The sequence below is a fragment of the Pelodiscus sinensis genome, chromosome 3 (assembly GCF_052426305.1).
Source record: "Pelodiscus sinensis isolate ZL-2025 chromosome 3, ASM5242630v1, whole genome shotgun sequence".
Taxonomy (NCBI): domain Eukaryota; kingdom Metazoa; phylum Chordata; order Testudines; family Trionychidae; genus Pelodiscus; species Pelodiscus sinensis.
Genome location: NC_143054.1, coordinates 184,227,757 through 184,250,567, shown reverse-complemented (window position 1 = coordinate 184,250,567; position 22,811 = coordinate 184,227,757). Strand labels below are relative to the sequence as shown.

General features: G+C 43.2%; 1 protein-coding gene across 1 annotated transcript; it reads right to left on the bottom strand.

The window, feature by feature from the left end:
• C1D (C1D nuclear receptor corepressor) lies at positions 1–20,844 on the bottom strand. The gene is made up of 5 exons (XM_075925566.2): positions 20,356–20,844; positions 7,525–7,671; positions 5,330–5,396; positions 4,826–4,881; positions 1–1,986 (listed from the first exon to the last, which is right to left on the bottom strand). The coding sequence occupies exons 2-5, from the start codon at positions 7,669–7,671 to the stop codon at positions 1,810–1,812; spliced, it is 447 nt and encodes a 148-aa protein (XP_075781681.2). The 5' UTR covers positions 20,356–20,844; the 3' UTR covers positions 1–1,809.
• Between the last annotated feature and the right edge of the window lie 1,967 nt (positions 20,845–22,811).

The window sequence follows — 22,811 nt, the reverse complement described above, 5'->3', positions numbered from 1 at the left end:
TTTACATATTTAATAAGGCTTGTTTATTCATTATCACAACATTTACAGAGTCATTTTCTAAAGATACAAAACTATTAGCATTTGTGAATAAACACAGCTAGCCAGTTTATCGTTGACCATTCAGAAATGTATTTTTAAAGGTAAATGTTTTTATTAATGCAGCATTAGCTACAACATTTCATTATAAGTCTAGACTGTATGTAAGCACATGGTGGTATAATTCTTCAGAATAACTATGAGAATAATAAAAGACAGAACTATGTAGCACTTTAAAATTAGTCTTTAAAGTGCTACATAGTTCTGTCTTTTGTTTCAGCTACATCAGACTAACACGGCTGCATCTCTATCACTATGAGAATAATAAATACCTTTCAGTATCATCCACTAGCTTTCAATGATGTTTAAAATAGAAATTCAACATATTAACTCCAAATTAACAATTCAGTAGAATCTAGCTCATTCACATCAGCAGGTAAGATATAATTCAAATTACAGGAGGTGACTCAGACTGTTAGCCCAATTCACCATTGCACTACCCTTGCATTGCTATTTACACTGATTAAAAGTGTAAAATGCTATTCATTCTGATTTGAAATAATTTTACACCCACTCCACCCTACTTTGAGGCCCCAAATCCTGAAATGTACAGCATGAGAGCTGTCACCCTTATGGCCAAAAACAGCCACTTAAGTCAATGGACTGCGTGCAGGAATGCTGCTAATATCTGTACTTTGTAAAGTGCAGGATTGAGGCCTTAATTGTACAAAGTGCATGGCAATAGCAAATTTAACCCAGTATCTCATACTGGGTTTTCCATTTGACAGGAGGTAGAGACACTCACTTCTATTCATCCAATCGCTGATGCCAGTACTTATACCTTTCAAATCAGAGTACTCCTAATCACAGGCATTTACTCCATCCTCCACACAGCTACTGTTTGCAAACCACCTCCACCAAAAACTTGTATTAATTTGTGAGCTTGCAGTGTACTGAAACATGAACAGGTTCTCAACAAGTTAAGTACCACACCCACTCCCTGATAAAAGAGCACAAATTAATCAAGGCATATTTAAAACATGGTATTTGACTAGAATTTCAATACTTTCCAGAAGAGAATACCTTCCATACTCAAAATCCAAGGGAACAGCAAACGGTGAACCCCCCCCCCCATTCCCACAATACCCTATCCTTATTAGCCTGTCCATCTTGCAGTGCCAGCATTAAGCTCTCATCCATATTTAAAGGCCATGAAAACATTAAACGGCCATAAACAGCACTTAATTCAAGTTGAGAGACTGAAAAAAGAGTTGTGTTTATTTAATACAAAGGATATTATGCTCTATAAACTGAGCATTACATACACAGATGTACTTGCAACCAAGTAGCTCCTATGTAAACAATACACACAGACTAGATATCCATTGCTTTGTGACTGTCTGAACATTCAGAGATTAAACTTAGTAATAACTAAGAAAACAGTTCCAGTCAGAATGACCCCAAAATTAGAAGCAAATAATGAATTAGCACATTATAATAAAGAGTTGGAAAAATTATTAATTTGTTCTCTTTTAACAAGACAAACTAATCTCCAAGGACAATTTTTACTTTCAGATATACATGGGTATTGATTTCAATACACGCTGTATAACCAGGGACTACAGTTTAGGTGTTAACTAAATATATAGTCACCAAATTGTTGTTTTGATTCATCATTTGTGATGCAAAAGATATACAAAACACAATTAAAAAAATTGTCTAGTTATGTCCCTACCTAACAAACATAAATAAAACCTAAAGGAATATAAAAAACTAGTTCACTTTTCTCTTTTTTGACTTAGCTGAAGTTTTCACTTTACGTTCATTTTCAGGAGCTGGTTCCCATAATGCATTTCTTACAAATCTTGCTGCAGCTCCTTTATCTAGTTTAGATGCCATTTTCTTGTCTGTTATTTCTTTGACCCTGTTCATATACGTTCTTATTCTCTCCTGAAAGATACCAAATGAAAAGCACAACTGATATTATTCTGTGAAGTACTATTAAAATACAAATCAGTAAGAACAAAGCATATGGAACATCATGCATTCCACAACATGCAGCAGAATAAAATATTTCATCTCTGTTTGAACGCTAGTGGATTCTTTGCAAACTCAAGACTGCTTTTAGCAGATTTTCTGCAACACATGGTAATTATACTGGGAAGTGTATGAGGCTGTAAGTGATATAATTTCAAACATATTTTTGTATACAGGTATATGTATGGTCCTCATTCCTATAGCATTTTGCCTAATGGTATTACAAGTTACAACCTATGGACCTACTCTTCCAACCCTTAAAAAGGTTATACACCCACAGAAGTTGATAGGAATTTTGCCTAAGTAAAGTCTGCAAAATTAAGCCATACGTGCTTTATATAAATATAAAATATATATCTGCTGAAATTCAAAATGTCACCAACCTATTAATCTGACCAATCATACCAAAAAAAGCATGACTTTTTTTTTTTTTAAAAGAAACTCTTGATTATTCTGTGATGTGTATCTTATACAAACAGAGAGAAAGGATGGTCCTGTGGGATTTAAGACACCTAATTCAATTGCCAGCTCTCCCACAGGTATACAGTGAGACCTTAGAAAACTAGTTAATGAACAGCCCTTAGGTAGCACTTTACATATTCCCTAAATTATAGATATTAAATAAATAAAATACATGCATTTTTGTACATAGATAACACATATATCCAGGGCTTGTCAAGTGCATGGCCCCGCTGGGCTAAAATCTACTCGCCAGAGGCGAATAGATTGCCTAGTTTGTCAAGCCCTGCATATATCAACATACGCACATAGCCCACATTTTCTATCTTGCGTACCTAAAGTCAGATAACTAAATTTACCAGTTTTACAAGGATGATCAGAACCCACGTTTCAAACTGATCTTCGAAAACATTAGCCAACCTTTCCAGGTAAAAGATGTAGCTTTAACTAGTTAAGCTGTACCGGGTATGCATTTATAGTGCACTATAATATTTCTCTAGCACGATTGAGATTGCTAATCAGAACAGATGGCATCCTTACATATATCAGCAAGGGAAAAAAGAAGTTGACAGAAACATCTCAACAAAGTGACAGGGGAAATGAACTCTGACAGCTGGAATTAGAGTTTCATTAATATCATTTGAATCCCTGCGTATTGCCTATAAGTACATGCTGAGCAGAGTTCTAGTAAACAAAACAAATGGTGGGAGAGTAACTGTTTCTGATTGCCCTTTTCATGTGAGCGATAAGAATATCACATTAATTCTTGACAAAAGAAATATTTATTGATTCTCATTGTTATTTGTAAAAAGAGACTGGATGAGCATACATAATAATGTACACAAGTAAAAGATATTCATATAGCACCAATCTGTTGTTAACATGGGCATTTCAAATGGCCATAATTATTTCTATTTTTAACGTTAGTATTAGTAATATTATTTCTATTTTTTTTCCAAGCTAAATGATTTGATTTTTTTAAGTCAGCAGAATTTCCAAGATAGCAGACCTTATATACCATACTCATGTATTTAAATGGAATAAAGACAAACCAAAAAGATTTATTATAGGTTGTAAATATGTCACTAATGCAGAATTACTGGACAGTACACATACAATTGGTGCCAAAAAAGCTTTTAGCTTTGTTGCTGAACTGGATTCTTTACTGCTGAGAAAATGAATTAATGGAGGAACAGGAAAAAGGGGGGGCATTTTTCCCGTCTTTGCTAGTAAATCAACCACACTATACTTTTAGTCATACAAGAGAAAGAAAAGGGAGCCTCGGAGATTAACATCATTCCAAGTATTTATAGGAAAAACACTGTACTGGAAACTATAAATTATTATTAGGCATGTAACATTTTTCTGTTCAACAGATACAGTGAAAAGCTGGTCTGCTCAGAGTCCAATTCTCAAACAAAAGGTGGGAGAAGAGGATGACACCATTTATCTTATTTTGCTTTTCCAATGTTACCAGCCTTGACAACTTTGCTTTCCATGGACGATACTGTTTTGAACTAAAGATACCATGACTTTCTTAAATTTGGCAAGGAAAGCAGCTTGTATCAACAGTTATATAATGCCATGTATACACTACACATCAGTGCATGGATACTGAAATTATGTTTCTAAATGCAAATTTTAAACGATGTAATAACTAGAAGATTTACCCAGTAGTGAGGGCCCTTAACTCAATACATTTTATTTTTCTTAATTTAAATAATTGCTCTGGGATGGGGATGAGGGGGTTCAGTAGCAGGCTGCCTAGAGAGAGAGGACAACCCCAGCCCTCTCTCACCGTGGCATCTTGAGGCCACGTGAGAAGCACCTGTCCCTAGCTGCTGCACAGGCACAGCGGGGGGGGGGGGGGAGGTGCATGTCCCCCAGCGAGGGACAGACACACAAATAGACAAACTCTCTGAAATCTATAGTAGGTAGCTGTCCCTTTTTCTACCCCTGCCCTCTGATGGCCCAATGGGGTTATAGCTGTCTCAGTCCCCTTTCTGGTTCCTTGCTGCTCCCCTGTGATCATTCTACAGTATAACGGTCTCTCCTACTATACCTCTCCCTTTCCATTTTCAAGAGAAAATCAAATTCCAGGCACAACCAAACCCTTATCTTGCTTTAAGATATGATATAAGGAAGCCACACATCAAATTTGGTGGTCCTAGCTCTTACCATTTAGGAGGAGTTCTTGAACATATAGACTCGCAAATGGACAGTCAGACAGACAGATGCACATTTCTAAAATATACAGTAAAGATTACTAATGCATTTGATAAGGGATTCTTACCAGCTCTTGTTTCACTGGATGTTCCTTGGGATTGATTCCTTGAGTGGCCAGGTATACTGCAAGAAAAAAAAAAGTGTTCTCTTGAACATGAGGGAAGGAATAATTAAGGTCCCAGTCTTACAACAGGCAATACACAAAGATCCACATATGATCATTTGCAGGATTAGAGCTTACCTGCTCTGTTTATATATCTAATTTAAAAATATTCTATTCAAGTATTCTAGTAATCTAATATGGTTAACTGAAAAGGAAAGAAAAGGCTGCCAAAATAACCCAAATCCTTATTTACATATCTGTTGCTAGCCTATGTAATTACACATTTTAATTTAGAATTTCAGCATCACTTACCCTAATTTAAGGAAAATAGCAAACTTCAGTTCTTAGAACAACAAAGAATATTGGATAGATATCGGACTGCAGAATATGATTTAAAATTTGCAGCCATAAAAAAGTATTAAAATGGCCCCCAAGCCTCTTTCTCTTAACCTCCTCCAGCATACTTACCCCAAAACATTGAATTTAATGTATATGCAGAAACCAAATCCAATTTTGCTTGTTCAAGAGGGTCCAACTAAAAACAAAAACAAAAACCACCATCATTTGCTGTTGTATTGTTTTTAACTTATAGTAGCTTTCAGTAATATACACAGTACAATTCCATAAGAATATATTTGTGCCAAAGAACCAATGGTGCATGGTTTTTCAATCAATTCCATGCTGTTAATGCAGGCAATTGAGCCACCAAGAGAACTTTAATCATAGAAACTGGAGGTGGAAAATATGTTTCAGGGGCTCGCCTACACTAAAAAATTTACTGCTCTAATTTACTGGGTAAGTTAAATTAATATAGTGTATTATACCAGGATGGCTTATTTCCATAAGGGAAGGGAAATAAGCTATACTAGTATAAAGCACCTGTATACCGATATAACTTAGGGTTGTACTAGTTTAATTTCAGTAGAGCTATCACACTCACAATGGAAATAGTTACATCAAACAAGAACAGCATGTAGACCATGCTAAATTGTCTAAATCTCTCTTTGCAGGATTATTCCCCATTGTATATGTACAGTAATTCCTCATTTTACATGGGCCCAATTAACATGTTTTCACGATAGCACGATTTTTTTTAGGGAACGTTTTTTGAATTACACAACCGTCCCCGGAATAACACGATTTCCCCAGCCGTCACATCGCCGGCAGCTGTGTGGGGCTTCCCCCACCTCCCTGCAAAACGGTGGAGGGTTAGCTGCTCGCTACACCGTTCCCCTCCGAACCCCCCTCGCCAGACGCAGTGCGGGTACTGACACACCCACCACAGGGGCATACTCCCAACTCAATCCCTCTCCCCTCTCCTCCCTTCCTTTCCCCAGAGCCAAACACCTCCCCTCCCTGCTGTAACCCAGTCTCCTTTATCCCCCAATCTTGTGTCCCAGTCCTAACAGACACCACCTCTTGAAATGCAACCCGCACCTTTTCCATTATTTTCAATGGGAAAATTGACCTCACGTAACACGTTTTCACTTAACACGATCATTTTCTGAAACATATCTGTAGTGTTAAATAAGGAATTACTGTATTCACTTTTTATCATTTAATGTCACAGATTATAAAAGATGAATGGGATGGTTGTTAAGAGGTACTGAGCACCTGCTACATTCAGTTCTCAGGATAAAGCTCACATTTCATCTCCAGGATTTCTCAAAATAACTCTACCTAGCCCCCACATAAAACAGCAAAGAATTTTAGAATGCAAGAAAAAATTACTAAAATCCATGTGAAGCTGTAATGGAAGGTTAATATGCCACAGAGAACTAATAAACATGAACACTGTACACATTAGATGTGTTCAAGACTTGTTGGAACACTTTAGGCTGTACATTGAGGGGAGAAGAAATGCGTAATGAGATTTATTTTTTGATTGTCAAAGTCAATTTATTGTTATAGTACTATAGGATTTCCAGGAACTCTGATATCATCGTACAGATCACCAATTCTAACGTGGCTACTGTCAAAAGACTGCTGCTGTTAAGAGTAATTTCTTCATTATTTATTTACGTTAGGACTTCTTAGAGGACGAACAAGACTCCTTATGCATGAGCTTTTTTTGCCCTAAAGAAAGAAATTACAAATTCAGTTTTAAGCATTAAAAATATATAGATGCTTGTATGAAGTCCTCTGGCAGTACACCTTGCACCACATGCTGAAAAAAAATGTTTTCTAGGATACCTTAGACCTGCGTTTGATATTGCGGGAAGCAGACTAAGCATTAAGTTCTGCATACCTAGACTTCTTGGAACCAAAAGTCCTAATTCCAGTGTCAACTCCTCCTTCCATTCTTCCTAAATACATAAACTGAGAACAACTGAGTTTACTGGGTGAAGGTCTTTCACATAAAACCACAGAAATATAGTTCCTCTCTCTACTCTTGAGGATATTAAAGATCCTATGAAGGGGATAAGCCTTTACATCCTTGGCCTAAATCACCCTACTGGGTTATTTTTGTATGTGTATCTTGCGTAGCACTTTGGGATGAGCAGTGTTCTATAAACGTAAAAGGTTAATTTAAATACTAATTCTCTGGGGCAGGGACCATCTGTCTGCATAATGCCTAGCACAGGTGGGCCCCAAGCCTGATTGGGTTCCGAAATGCTGCTGTAATTCAAAACAACAAGAAAAGGGAGGTGACTGTTCTTTACCTTTTGAAGAAGCTCACTCCTAGAAACAGACATCATAGTCTTCAGCATCTCATCTACAGCACCAAGAGATTTTTCAAATGCCGACAGATAATCATGGATTTCATTTGGGTATTCTTCTCCACTATTATCCTCCTCTGCCATCTCCATCTACAAAGAAACAATTACCATTTTCAATAAATACTTAGTCATAGCAGAATTGTATTTTGAAACGGGGTGGGGGAGTGAATTCATTAATTATTCAATTAGCAGGTGTGTAGTCAATTGGTTCCATTGCAGAAGTAATGTCAACGGTTATATAGCTAATCATATGGTACTTTCAAGTATCTACCCTTAATAAGTGGTGCAAGTAAAATCCATTTTACTGGTACCGAGGTGGGGGAGCACTAGCTAAAGGGGTGGCCATGTGAGCTACACATATGAACCTCTATGGGACTCTGCCCTGTCCCCCATCCAGGGCCCTCAGGCTTTTCCCCTCCCCCTCCCATGTTACCTGAGTGAAAGGGGTACCGATACAACAGCTGAAGGAGCTGCTCAAAATTCTGCTACTTTCCCCACTGGCCCTGCCAACAGAAAAAGCCCCAGCCTTTCCCCCTGCCCTTCTATACAGCTGCATCTCCTCCAGCAGTCCTGAAAGAGGACAGAGCTGGGGGTTTTGCTACTGTCCTCACTAGAAGGTGCAGGCAGAAGGGGAAGGAGCAGAATGCCAGCTGCCATAACTTTCCCAGCCTCTCCGTTGCCCCAGCCCTGTTTTCCTGTGGGGCTGCGTTCAGACAGAGCCAAAGGAAAGGCAGCTCTGTGAAAGGACTGGAGATGGTACAGTGTCTTTGCAGTTCAATGAACCAGCTAGAAATGTCTTGCTGGTACAGCATGCTGCACTTGACTGGCCTACCTGCAGTGCTGCCCTTAATGTAGTACAGAATAGCATCAGAATAGCATGAAGGGCCATCGTGAATATCAGTTTTAACATCACATCTTTATACCACACCAAATATTGGCTCTGTAGTCTGACACACAATAATGGAAAGAACTATTTGCCTGTTTAAATAACAAAGGAAGGTACCTTTTAATCATTTTGCAAATAGTGAGTGAACAGCTACACCTACAACTCCCTTTCCTGCACAGCTGCTGGGCTGCATCAACTATTTTGCAAAAGTAAAGCGGGAATGTCTCACATAGACATAGGCCTTCACATAGACATAGGCCTTCTGCAGCATTTTAGCTCCTGCCGTCTCACCACAGAACTAGGGGAAGCACAGATACCATGAAATCATCACTAAAGCTAGTCAGAAAATTTGCGCTTAGCTTTTTCTGATTTAAAAAAAAAACAAAAAACAAAAAAACCCCTATTTTAGCTAAACTGAAAAATTTCACTAAACTGTAGAATTTTCAACATTTCCTGAAAATGAGAAACCGAAGGGAAAAAATGCCTTTTGGCAACTTTTTATTTTGGAAAAATTTGAAGTTGTTTCAGAATTTTGTTTTCTATTTTATTGTATCACTCCCCCTCCCCATTTCACTGTAATACATAATATATAAAATATGAGATCAAATTCCAAAATCCCAAACCAAATTTAGTATTTTTCACACATCTTTTTCAAAACAAATTATTTTAAATTATTTTATACATTTGTTCTCTTTCCAGTTTGGAATAAAAAATTTTGGAATGTCAAAATTTCTCACACCAAATAGAAATAACATGTTTTGAGCAGCTATAATCATTACTGAAACTATATCTTCACAAGCTGAATTATTCATGAACAATTGTTCCAATGTATAAGGCCCAGTTAAGTTCATCTGTTCACTTTAATTCAGTCCCCTTGTGCATATGTATTATGATAGTCTTTAATTACATGGTCTTGTATTATTTCTTCTAAAGCACCCCCTGCTCATTCAGTTTACAGAATGGATGGTGCTCATGTAATGAACAGTTACAAAATGTTTTGTTTTCTGCTCAGTATTTTCAATGACGACAAACTTTTCCTTACTTATTGCACATACTGCTCTGATTACAGAATTGTTAACTTTCTTTGTCTTGGCATTTCTTTGGTGCTCATCACTCTAGTATCCAAGCACTTCACAAATATATATTAATGTATTTTCACAAGACTTGTGAGATGAAAGCTATTATTACAGTTGGGGACTCGGGCACATAAAGATTAAGGTCAAAGGTTTCACTAACTTTGGATACCCAATCTGAGATGCCCAAGACTTCATTATTTCAAAGGTCTTATCAGATTCCAAGGGCTCAAGTTAGGTTCACAAAAAATGAGAAAAACAATTTAGGAGCTGTGAAAGCCAAAACTGTAAGCCAGGATTGTACTTAAGGGGGCGCAGGACCCAGGGCAACCTCCTCCTGCTCTAAGGCCTGCCCACCTCTTCCTGCCCCTACTCTGCCTCCACTGACACTTTATCACACCCCTTTCTGCCCCCTCCTACCTCACTGCACTCCTTTCCTGGATACATGACCCAGGAGATTATCTGGGCGAGAAGGGTCTGGTGCAAGGTAGCAACCTGCAGTCACCATGGCAGTAGGAGCTGGGGAAGTGGAGCTCTGCCACCAATCTTCAAAGTGGGCTGCTCTGCTTCACCACAGTGGCAGGAAGTAGAGCACCCTGCCTGGCCTAAACCCGTTTTACTCTCTCCAGTGCAGGGGAACTCGACCCCTGCTGCTGGCCCATACCAGTCCCCTCCCCGCTGCAGGTAATCCCAAAGGCCTTCCTGGATCCCATGGGCTAATGTCAATATGGGGGACTATGCCATCAATAGGACAGTTGGGGCTCTGCTGCAAGGCACCTTAAAGTGTGGGACCTCCAGTAGCTTCCCCAACCATCCTATGGCTGGGACAGCTCTGCTGTGGGAAAATCTGATTTAAATTCATACAGGAACTCTGACATAAGCAGGAATACAATCCAATTCTCCAAGTCAGCAGTCAACTGTCTAACCATGACACCATAAGAACATAAGAATGGCCATACTGGGTCAGACCAAAGGTCCATCCAGCCCAGTACCCTGTCTGCCGACAGTGGCCAATGCCAGCTGTCCTAGAGGGAATTAATTGAACAGGTAATGATCAAGTGATCTCTCTTCTGCCATCTATCTCCATCATCTGACAAACAGAGGTTAGGGACACCATTCCTAACCCATACTGGCTAATAGCCATTAATGGACTTAACCTCCTTGAATTTATCTAGTTCTCTTTTAAACCCTGTTATAGTCCTAGCCTTCACAACCTCCTCAGGCAAGGAGTTCCACAGATTGACTATGCGCTGCGTGAAGAAGAACTTCCTTTTATTTGTTTTAAACCTGCTGCCCATTAGTTTCTTTTGGTGGCCCCCAGTTCTTATATTATGGGAACAAGTAAATAACTTTTCCTTAGTCACTTTCTCCACACCACTCATGATTTTATATACCTCTATCTTATCCCCCCTTAGTCTCCTCTTTTCCAGGCTGAAAAGTCCCAGTCTCTAATCTCTCCTCATATGGGACCTGTTCCAAACCCCTAATCATTTTAGTTGCCCTTCTCTGAACCTTTTCTAATGCCAGTGTATCTTTTTTGAGAGGAGGAGAACACATCTCTACACAGTATACAAGATGTGGGCGTACCATGGATTTATATAAGAGAAATAAGACATTCTCCATCTTATTCTCTATCCCTTTTTTAATGATTCCTAACATCCTGTTTGCTTTTCTGACTGCTGCTGCACACTGCGTGGACGTCTTCAGAAAACTATCCACGACGAATCCAAGATCTCTTCCCTGATTAGCTGTAGCTAAATTAGCCGCGCCTGGGAGGCTTCCCCCGAGGCTTTCAAAGCCGCGGAGGGGCTCCGGCGGGCGGGCAGCCCATGCGCGCCTGGGATGCCCCCCCGCCGGCTTCCCCCGAGGCTTTCAAAGCCGCGGAGGGGCTCCGGCGGGGGGGCAGCCCATGCGCGCCTGGGATGCCCCCCCGCCGGCTTCCCCCGAGGCTTTCAAAGCCGCGGAGGGGCTCCAGCGGGGGGGGGGGGGGGCAGCCCATGCGCGCCTGGGATGCCCCCCCCACCGGCTTCCCCGAGGCTTTCAAAGCCGCGGAGGGGCTGGGGGGGGGGGAAGCCCAGGCGCTCCTGGCGGCTTTGCTCCCGGTGCCTCTGGTCTGCTGGGGACCATCTCCAGCAGACCAGGGACACCGGGAGCAAAGGAGGCGGAGGGGCGCTGGGATATAAGATGAAACCCTATCTTTTAATTAAAAAGATAGGGGGTCGTCTTATACGCCCAGTCGCCCTATACGCCTGAAAATACGGTACCATTTATTCCAACCCTTTGTTTCCTGTCTTTTAGCCATTTCTCAGTCCATGAAAGGATCTTCCCTCTTATCCCATGACAACTTAATTTACGTAAGAGTCTTTGGTGAAAGTCAAAGGCTTTCTGGAAATCTAAGTACACTATATCTACTCGATCCCCCTTGTCCACATGTTTGACCCCTTCAAAGAACTCCAATAGATTAGTAAGACATGATTTCCCTTTACAGAAGCCATGTTGACTTTTGCCCAGCAATTTATGTTCTTCTATGTGTCGGACAATTTTATTCCTTACTATTGTTTCAACTAATATGCCCAGTACTGACGTTAGACTTACCAGTCTGTAATTGCTGGGATCGCCTCTAGAGCCCTTTTTAAATATTGATGTTACATTAGCTATCTTCCAGTCGTTGGGTACAGAAGCTGATTTAAAGGATAGGTTACAAACCATAGTTAATAGTTCCGCAGTTTCACATTTGAGTTCTTTCGGAACTCTTGGGTGAATGCCATGTGGTCCTGGGGACTTGTTACTGTTAAGTTTATCAATTAATTCTAAAACCTCCTCTAATGACACTTCAATCTGTGACAAATCCTCAGATTTGTCACCTACAAAGGACGGGTCAGGTTTGGGAATCTCCCTAATATTCTCAGCCATGAAGACTGAAGCAAAGAATTCATTAAATTTCTCCGCAATGACTTTATTGTTTTTAAGTGCTCCTTTTGCATCTCGATCGTCCAGAGGCCCCACTAGCTGTTTAGCAGCCTTCCTGCTTCTGATGTACTTAAAAACATGTTATTTACCTTTTGAGTTTTTGGCTAGCTGTTCTTCAAACTCCTTTTTGGCTTTTCTTATTACACTTAATTTGGCAGTGTTTATGCTCTTTTCTATTAACCCCCTTAAGATCTGACTTTCACTTTTTAAAAGATGCCTTTTTCATCTCTCACTGCTTCTTTTACATGGTTAAGTCACGGTGGCTCTTTTTACTTCTTCCACTATGTTTTTTAATTTGGGATATACATTTAAGTTGGGCCTCTATTATGGTGTCTTTGAAAAGCGTCCATGCAGCTTGCGGGGATTTTACTTTAGTCACTGTACCTTTTCATTTCTGTTTAACTAACCTCCTCATTTTTGCATAGTTCCCCTTTTTGAAATTAAATGCCACAGTGTTGGGCTGCTGAGGTGTTCTTCCCACCACAGGAATGTTAAATATTATTATATTATGGTCACTATTTCCAAGAGGTCCTGTTATAGTTACCTCTTGAACCAGATCCTGTGCTCCATTTAGGACTAAATCAAGAATGGCCTCTCCCCTTGTGGGTTCCTGTACCAGCTGCTCCAAGAAGCAGTCATTTAAGGTATCAAGAAATTTTGTCTCTGCATCTCGTCCTGAGGGGACATGTACCCAATCAATATGGGGATAGTTGAAATCCCCCACTATTATTGAGTTCTTTATTTTGATGGCCTCTCTAATCTCCCTTAGCATTTCATAGTCACTATTACTGTCCTGGTCAGGTGATCGATAAGAGATGCCTACTGTTATATTGTTAGTAGAGCAGGGAATTACTATCCATAGAAATTCTATGGAACATGTTGATTCATTTAAGATTTTTACTTCATTTGATTCTAAATTTTCTTTCACATATAGTGCCACTCCCCCATCCGCACGACCTGTTCTGTCCTTCCAATATATTTTGTACCCCGCAATGATTGTGTCCCATTGATTGTCCTCACTCCACCAGGTCTCTGTGATGCCTATTATATCAGTATCCTCCTTTACTATGAGGCACTCCAGTTCACCCATCTTATTTTTTAAACTTCTAGCATTTGTATACAATCACTTTAAAAACTTCTCACTATTTATTTGTCTGCCCTTTTCTGATGTGTCAGATTCTTTATGTGAATGTTTTACGTCTGATCTGGCCCATACTTTATCCTCTTCCATCCTCTCCTCCTGACTAAAATGTAGAGAATCTCTATCTTTTATCTTCCTTCAGTCTCATGCCTCATTCATTATATGCCTTTCAACTGGATGAAGCAGGGATTCTGCTGACAACTTTCTTCTTCACAAAATCCTGATTCATCCCCAGAGCAACTTTCTATCAAGCCATTGCCTTGCTCTACCTTGAAAGGATGTCAGATTGACATTTTGAAGGATCCTGTCTTGGACCCACAGGGCTCTGTTTTGCAAGAACTGGAAAGTAGACCATGCAACTGTTACATCAGAGACTTGACTGGGCTCTAAATAGATACTATTAATTGCTCTCTGGTAACATACTGTGGAATTCTGAAGTTTGTCCTAGGCTAGGGATTCCTCACTGGCTTCCAAGGCAGCTCTACTACTGTCAGGGAAATAGTCTTTTTGCTGCTCCTGCCTTTGTGTATAGAACTGTACTTGAAACAAGGTGTCCTGAAAATAATAATAGCGTAGTAGAAATAAAGATGATCAAGGGGGAAAAAAAGTAACAATGTGAAACAATTAGTAACAAAAAGTAACAATTATAATCAAGCGATACTATCAGGCAAACAAGAAAAGAGGATTTTTGGAGAGTGAGGGTACAAGGGCTTAGGGAAGGAATAGAAATATCTTGACCACATTTTGAAAATAGTACCGGCACATCAGTTTGAGAAGCTGCATTTTGTAAGTGTAATCTATGAACAACAACACACAAAACCAAAAGAAAAGACAAAGTAACAACAGCCAGCTGTGAAGTCCCTGGAGTTTGTTTTAGAGCAGGTGTGGGAAACCTTTTTTGGGTTGGGGGCAACTCAACCTCAGAAAAATCAGTCGGTGATCGCACACAAGTGAAAAGCAAAAAAACCAAAAAACCTCACTGATTTGGCCCGACTGAAAAGAAATACACTCCCGACATTCCCAACCCACACATGAGAGCCTAAGAAGGCCAAGATAGTAGACTGTGTGAGCTCCAGCCCCATGGAGAGGTGGTGGCGGACTGGAGTGCCAGTGAAAGCTCCCCAATGCTGGAGGGGGGCCCTGAGCCAGGTAAACAGGGGGCTCTGAGCCAGGTGGGCTGCGGGTCATATTCGGCCCCCGGGCCTTAGGCTCCCCACCCGTTTTAGAGGAAAGCTTTCATCTTTCCCTTTTCTTGGCAAGATTGTGAATGTAAGAGAGAGGTTTCTTTTTATTCATTAAGTCCTTCTGGGTTCACGTGGGAGGAAGGTTGAGGTGGTACACATGGATTAATGCACAGTGGCCCATGTAGTGCGGTTCCAGACAGGCATAATAAGGGTTAAAGCAGCCAGGGGGAGGCTGTTGTACACCTAGTCAATTGGAAGGGGGCTTACTGAGCTAGCCAATAGGGAGAAAGCTTATTGGAACAGTCAATCAAAGCCAGGCTGGCCCATATAAAAAGGGCAGCTGAGCATGGCAGAAGCAGTCTCTCCCTGGAGGACAAAGGAGGACTAGCAGTGAGAATAGGCACTGTTGCACCTGGTGTCACAAGATATTTACATACCAGATGCACTAAAGATTCATGTGTCTTCATGCTTCACCCACCATTCTGATGATGTGTCTATGACGATGACAGGCTCTGCTCAATAACAATCCAAAGCAGTGCACACAGACACATTCATTTTCATCATCATGAGTCAGATGTCACCACCAGATTGATTTTCTTTTTGAGTGGTTCAGGTTCTGCAGTTTCTGTATCAGAGTTGCTCTTTTCAGACTTCTGAAAGAATGCTCTACATCTCATCCCTTCTCAAATTTTGAAGGCACTTCAGATTCTTAAACCTTGGGCTGAATGCTGCAGCTATAGTTAGAAATCTCACATTGATACTTTCTTTGTGTTTTGTCAAATCTGCCATGAAAGTGTTCTTAAAACAAACTATAACATGAAATATATGGCAGAATGTGGATAAAACAGAGTCAGACATATACAGTTCTTCCCCCCCTCCCCCACCCAAGGAATTTAGTCATAAATTAATGCATTTTTAAACAAGCATCATCAGCATGGAAGTATGTCTTCTGGACTAAGGGCCAAAGCATAACGGAGCATACGAATGTTTAAAATATCTGGCACATAAATACCTTGCAATACTGGCTACAAAGGTGCCATGCAAACATTGGGCTATACCATCCATTTTAAACCCCTTCCTTTCTTCCATCCTCCTTCCCCATTCCTCTTCAGATATCTCTTAGGAGACTGCAGAGTCAATAAGTGCTTACACTCCTTCATTTAAGTGTGAGAGAATTCTCCCATCTCCTCAGAAGGAAAAGGGGTTTTACTGAAATTATTTTCTCATACAAAAAAACAACAGTGGGTGGAAACAGGGCTTGAAATGACTGAACAAACTCATAAAGACTCAGAAGTTCAGGATGGAAACTAATTAAACCTGGCTAGGATTACATTATTGCAGTTACCTTAGATAAAAATACCTGTATTAAAAGCGGCACCAATGCAGACTTCTCCATATCACCAACTGGTCCAAAAGGACAGGAGACAAGATGACAAAGACCAAAAATACTTTTTCCTAATGCTGGTATTCCCACATACCAAAAACGGTGTGACCTAATTATACTATGAAATCACACATGATTTAGTTGACCTTGTCAAGCAGCACAGAGAGAAAAACTACAAACAATTGAATTTAACTCCATATTGGACTAAAGCTGCACATTAACACCTCCACAGTACCCTCCACTGACAGGATAAGCTTGCTCCCCTGCCTCAACATGGAAAGGGATTTGTTGAACTTGCCTGTTTTCTGTTCACTGCAACAGGAACTCGCAAGTTCCTACTCCTGCTGTTTGGGGACTCTCTCTTTTCACTAGATTGTTATTTCAGTGTAACTAATCTCTATGCAGGATATGTTAGTGCTGGCACAGGTCAGCAGTAAGGCAGCAGTTAACAGATTAAATGCTTTTGATGACATTAAATATACAAGAAAAAACTTACATACTTCACAAAATTGTTTTGTTTAAAGGGGGAAACATGCGGAGGGAGGTGTCTTGGCCAAAATCAACATGCAAGGCTGTACATTCACACCTACAGGACAGATGACGCTGAAGGGGAAATAATAGTACATAGATGACTCCATATACCTAGGGGCAAGCCTGTCCTTAAGTTTCAGTTATTCAACCACAAACACAATTACCTCAAAGATCAAAATACACAACCACTTTTACAACAAGCAGAAACTTATCACAGAATTAAATAGTTCCTGCCCTGGATTTTTGCTGTATAGGTTTGTCTGGATTTGCCAATTTTCAATCCTATTTTCTGTTAGTTAAGCACAGCAATCCCATTTTTCCAAAACATTACAGGGCCAATAAAACATTCAGTTAGATTAGTCTCCAAACTATCCAACTCTTCAATTAACGGGTAAGCAATTCATCTGGCTTGTTCAGAGTGCAGAGGAGGAATAGATTTGAATAAGTCAGCATTTCTGGCAAACAGGTCTTGGATAAATGGGGCCGTAATATTGCTGTAAGAATAACTTGTGGCTGAATGCATGATAATACTTTAAAGGTGGTACAGTAAAACTCCAATGGTCCAGCATCTGATGGTCTGACACCATCAGGAACCCGGAAGTGCTCCGGGCAGCCAGACCATTAGAGCTTCTCTGCCCCCAGCTTCCCCAATTCAGCCACTGCTAAAACTGACCAGTGGCTGAATCAGGGAATCCGGGGGCAGAAAGCTGGAGTGCTGCCAGGTAGGTCCCGTAGCGCTGCCCCTTGGGGCTGCGGGACCAACTCGGCAGCACCCCAGCTGTCCCTGATTCAGCCGCTGCTGAAATTGACCAGCAGCTGACTCCAGAAAGCCAGAGGCAGAGCTGCTCTGCCCCGGGCTTCCTGGAGTCAGCTGCTGATCAGTTTCAGCAGCAGCTGACTTGGGGACACCCGGGGCAGAGAAGCTGGGGTGCTGCCGGGTTGGTCCAGTAGTGCCGAGGAGCGGCGCTGTGGGACCAACCCAGCAGTACCCCGTCCCCAGCTGCTCTGTTGCTGACATCCCTGATTCAGCAGCTGCTGAAACTGACCAGCAGCGGCTGAACCAGGGACTCCTGGGGCAGAGCTGGACTATCGGAAGGGGGGGCTATGAAGGGGTCTGGGGTAGCATCCCCCCACCCCACCCCAGACCCCTCATAGCCCCCCCTTCTGATAGTCCAGCATATCTGATAATCCGGCACCCTCTGGGTCCTAAAGGTGCCGGATTATCAGAAGTTTACTGTATAACAATAATCTCAATAGAATACAAGGTCCCCCCCCCCCCAAAAAAAATCTAACAGTGACTAAAGACAGCCACTTCTGGGATAGAAGAAAGTTTGTATTCTACACATGGTACCCAATACAGTAAAAAGGAGCAGCGATATTTTGGCTAAGTACATGGAGGCAAAATTATTCATGAAACATGTGACAAATGCTTTAATGGCAACACACAATACACAAGACACTGGCTTTTAAATCTCAGCTAAAAAGGTTGTCCTCCAGTAACTAACCCAATATGCTAATTTGAAAAAACCTTCCCATTCTCCAAATAATCACAAAATTGAAGGACAGCTAGTCTGGCAAGAAAACAAGGCTGGAAAAATCAATTCTTTGAAATAAAAAAATCTGATGTTTTATTTAAAGTGGTTTTTAATGTAAATTAAATATTTTTCTTTTAAAAAATTAACCTATTTAAATTAGATTTGAAATTATGTCAATCATATCGCCTAAACTTATTACAATCTATTGAAGTAATTTAAATTAAACAAAAATATTCAAAGATATTTGGTGCCAAAAGTTTTAAAGAATGTCAACCCACTGAACTAGTGGAAGTCACTGGCTAAGTGCATGGAACCAGAGCCTGCTGAAGTGCTAAGTCATCTTTTGAAAGCAGTAGTCTCTCCTGCAGGTTCTTCCTTCAATTCAGTTTATTCAACTAGTTCATTTTAATGACAAGTTAATTCAAAATTGAAAAAACCAGTGAGATTTGAAAAAAGCAGGAACAATTGTTTTCCTTTTCCAATCCATAAATAAAAATGAGGTGAGAGAGGTGTGAGGATACAATTTACTAGTTCTAAAATCTTGAAGCATCTGGTAACCAGAAACAATTATTTTGTTTCCCTAACTACTTTGTTTCATATATCAGTTAGTTTTAAATGCAAGCATGTTTTAATAAACTTATTTTTTTTCCCCTCAGGTATCCAGCACATTTAAGGTTGTTTTTAGGGATGTCAACCTGAAGACAACTACACAATTAACTAATAAGACGGATTTAATCCATTAATCCTGTCAACTACATGCATTACCCACCTCTGCTGCCTCTGTATCAGCACTGGCTCCACCTGCCACAAGCCACAAGCACTGGCTCCACCTGCCCCCCCTCTCCCAGACTGCTACCTCTTTTAGACTGGCTCTCTTCGCAGAGTGGCTCTCACTTGCCACCCCACGCTACTGCTTCTTATAAAGAGGAATAAAGAGCAAGGTGGCTGGGGACTCCCCAGACATAGCTCTTAATCAGGGCTGGGCAAAACACGGCCCGCAGGCTGCATCTGGCCTGCCAAGCCACCGGATCCAGACCACAGAGGCAGTGGGGAGCCCCAGGCAGGCTCCCCTACTTGCCCTGCAGCCCCCCACACAGCTCAGAAATGCAGCTGCGGGGCACTTTCTCTGTTAAGTCTGGAGGGGAAAAGGGAAGATTCAGACCCCCAACACAATCTCATTGTCAAGTTTCTGCACAGACACTGGCCAATGGGAGCTGCCTATTTGAATAACAGGCAACAATGAAGCACAACCCTCCTGCTCACTCAATCAAGCACATGGTGGAGCAGGCAAACATTTTAAGCTCTGCAAGCCTTTAGCTCTGCAGGCAGGCTGGTAAGACTTCTGGTGAGAACCTGCCTCTAGCACCGCAGTCCCTTCCTTCCCCAACTCTCTGCCCCACACTCTTGCCCCTCTACTCCACATTCACCCATACCCCCTCCCAGATCTGGCACCTCATCTCCTGCTGGAGAACACAATCCCCTCCTATCCTAGGTCACATCCCAAAAGCCTGCACCCAGTTCCCTGACCCAGTTCACAACCACCTTCACCCAAACTCCCTCTCAGATGCCATTCTCCTGCTGTACCCCAATCCTTTATCCCAGCCTCCCTTCTGCTCCTTACCTCCAGCCCAGACCCCACATCTCCTCCATTAATACCATGGAAGAGTGTGGCCCTCGACCCCTTTCCAAAATCTTAGGAGTGTCTCCCCCACCCTCCCACTCTAAATATATTTAAGAGGCAGAGCTGCAGCGAGGCCAGGAACTAACCCCACTACAACTCCCCTGCTTATCAACCAGTTAATTAGTTGATTAAACTAAATTTAACATCCCTAGAGGCCCCTCAGGATTCCTCACTCTTTTTGCTAAAACAGACCCACACGGCTGCCTCCCTAAAACACTGGGAACTGGTTTCCAAACCGCTACAGCTGGGGCATTCCAGGGCACAATGCAGCCTGGGGATGGGAGCGTGCGGTGAGGCGGCGGCCCACGCCTGCCAGTCACGCTTATTGCCACAGTCTAATCACTAGTCTTTAAGGTGCCACCGGACCCCCCCCAGGCTAGCGCGGCTACCTGGGAAGCCAGGCCTGAGGCGTTTCCCTACGCGGGACTCGCGGCGCGTTTCCCAGCCGCAGGGGGCTACGAAGCGCTGCTCCGCTGAGGCGAAGCTCTGGCCGCTCCCTCAGCCCAGCGGTGTCTCGCGAACTCCCCGGGCGCCAAACGACTCTGGGACTTGCCGCGCGCGACGGGAGCCAGGGCGCTGGGCTCGGGGATGCGGCCGGAAGAGCTGCCCTGAGCTGGGCGCAGAACGATGACGCGTGAAAAAGGCGCCGGTAGAACTGCGCAACCTGTACGCGGGGAGCGGCGCGACGCCAGCCAGAGTGACTGTGCGAGAAGCCAATAGAAGCTCGGCGCTGGCGTCGTGGCCAATCAGGGAAAAGAAAACGTGGGAAGGCGGGGCTTCTGGAGCTAGAGCCAATCCGAGGAGGAAGGTCTCCTTGCGGGAAGGTGTCAGAGTGACGCGGGACAATCCGGCAAAGCTCCTTACGAGGGCAAAAGGGCGGGGCCTTGCGGGTGGGGGTTGGGCGCCCGAGAGCCGCGGGGGGAGCGCGGTAAGAGCGGGCCTTGGGCAGGTGGCCAATCACACTCGGCGAGGGCGGGGTTCGGTGCCGTTCCGGAGGGAGGGGGGAGCGGGATCCAGTAGCCCCGCAGTCTGGAGGGGCTGAGGCGACGCGCGTGCTGGCCGGATGGAGGGGGGGGGGGGAGCTCAGAAAGCGGCTTCCTTTACCCTTTCCGGGGGGAGGGGCAGCACTTCCGGTTGGCACCCCGCGGCTCACAGAGAGGCTCCTACGTAGCTGCCCTCCTGGCCCCGCCCCTTCCCGGTCGCTCCGCCTCCCCTCGCTCGCTCCCGAGGTGTCCCCAGGGGCTCGGGGTGAGGCTGGGCAGCGCCTGCAAGCTCAGGTCGCGCGCCACGTGGGCTCTGGCCCCGCCTTGGGGAGATTTGAGAGCCCGCAGGCCGGCTAGGCCAGTGTGTCTCAGCCCTGTTTGTACAACTACCCCTTTCCCCAAGACCATACATATCTAGGGTACCCCACTACCTACAGGTTTCAGACACACCTTTTTTTTTCTACCCTTGCAACACATTTGTTTAAACAACTTAATGGTGGGAGGGGAATTTTTTGGTGTAAAAAGTACAAAAATAATAAAGTGCAGTACAACTTAAAACAAAGATTCAGTTTTCTCCACATTTCAGTTGTGTTGACGCCCCCTCCCCCCCCCCCCCAGACTTTTCTAAAGTACCCCTAAGGGTACTCGTACCACTGGTTGAGAAACACTGGGGCTATGTCTACACTGGCATGATCTTGTGCCAGAGATATGCAAATGAGGCTAAGCGTGGAATATCACCGAGCCTCATTTACATACCGAATGAGCCGCCATTTTGCGGAAGAGGCTCTTGCGCTAGAAGGAGCAGTCTACACAGCCCCTTCTTGCGCAAGAAAAACCCTCTTGCGCAATGCTGCGACGCTGATTATTTTCAGGAATAACGGCATTGCGCAAGAGGCTTTTTCTTGCTCAAAAAGGGGCAGTGTAGACCGCTCCGTCTAGCACAAGAGCCTCTTCCACAAAAATGGCAGCTCATTAGGTATGCAAATAAGGCTCGGTGATATTCCACGCTTAGCCTTATTTGCATATCTCTGGCACAAGATCGCGCTTGTGTAGACGTAGCCTGGGTGGTGCACAACCTTTTTTCAACCATGACCCCCATTTACTTGTGTCATGACCCCTTTGATAATTTGAGCAGCGTGGTACTTAGATCTGGCTGGCTGAGGACTGGGCCCAGCCATTGGTGGCCCCCCAGGAAGACATCTACAACCCCCTTGGGGGTTGCAACCCATGGATTGCACACCACTGGGTTAGAACCGTGCACGACACAGAGACCTCGGCCATAGGGATGCACATGCTGGCTGCCAGGATAAGTGGGGGGCAAGAAGGTGCTCTAATCACACTGTGCTGATGGTGGGGTACCCCGGGGCAATTTAAATTTCTCCGGGGTGGCAGATGAGGCTCCGGGGGCAGAGGGAATATGCAGGGGCAGCAGCACCCAGAGACTCCTGCCTCCCCAGGAGTCATTGCCAGTGGAGGGTGCCCCAGGTAAGTGTAGCATCCCCCACATCTCCTTGTGCATACCATTCCCACCAGAGTCTGCATCCTCTCCCCCCACCTCTATGCTCCTGTCTTGTCCCCAAAGGGCCTGTCCTTCTCCAGCTCTCAAATTCCCTCCCCAAACCAGCACCCAGGATTTCCACCCTAGCACAGGCTGCTCTGGCGCCTGCAATTCAGTGAATGTGAGGTCTTGGCAGTGGTGCTTTACTTTGGAATAAGTGACATAATTGTATTTGGCCACAACAGAGGTCCACAATGCCTACTGACATTTTCTACCATTCATTGTACATCCCTCTACCAGAGTCATGACAAACAATATCACCTGTATGTTCTGCATCAACAAGAAAGGCAGAGTATGATCCTAC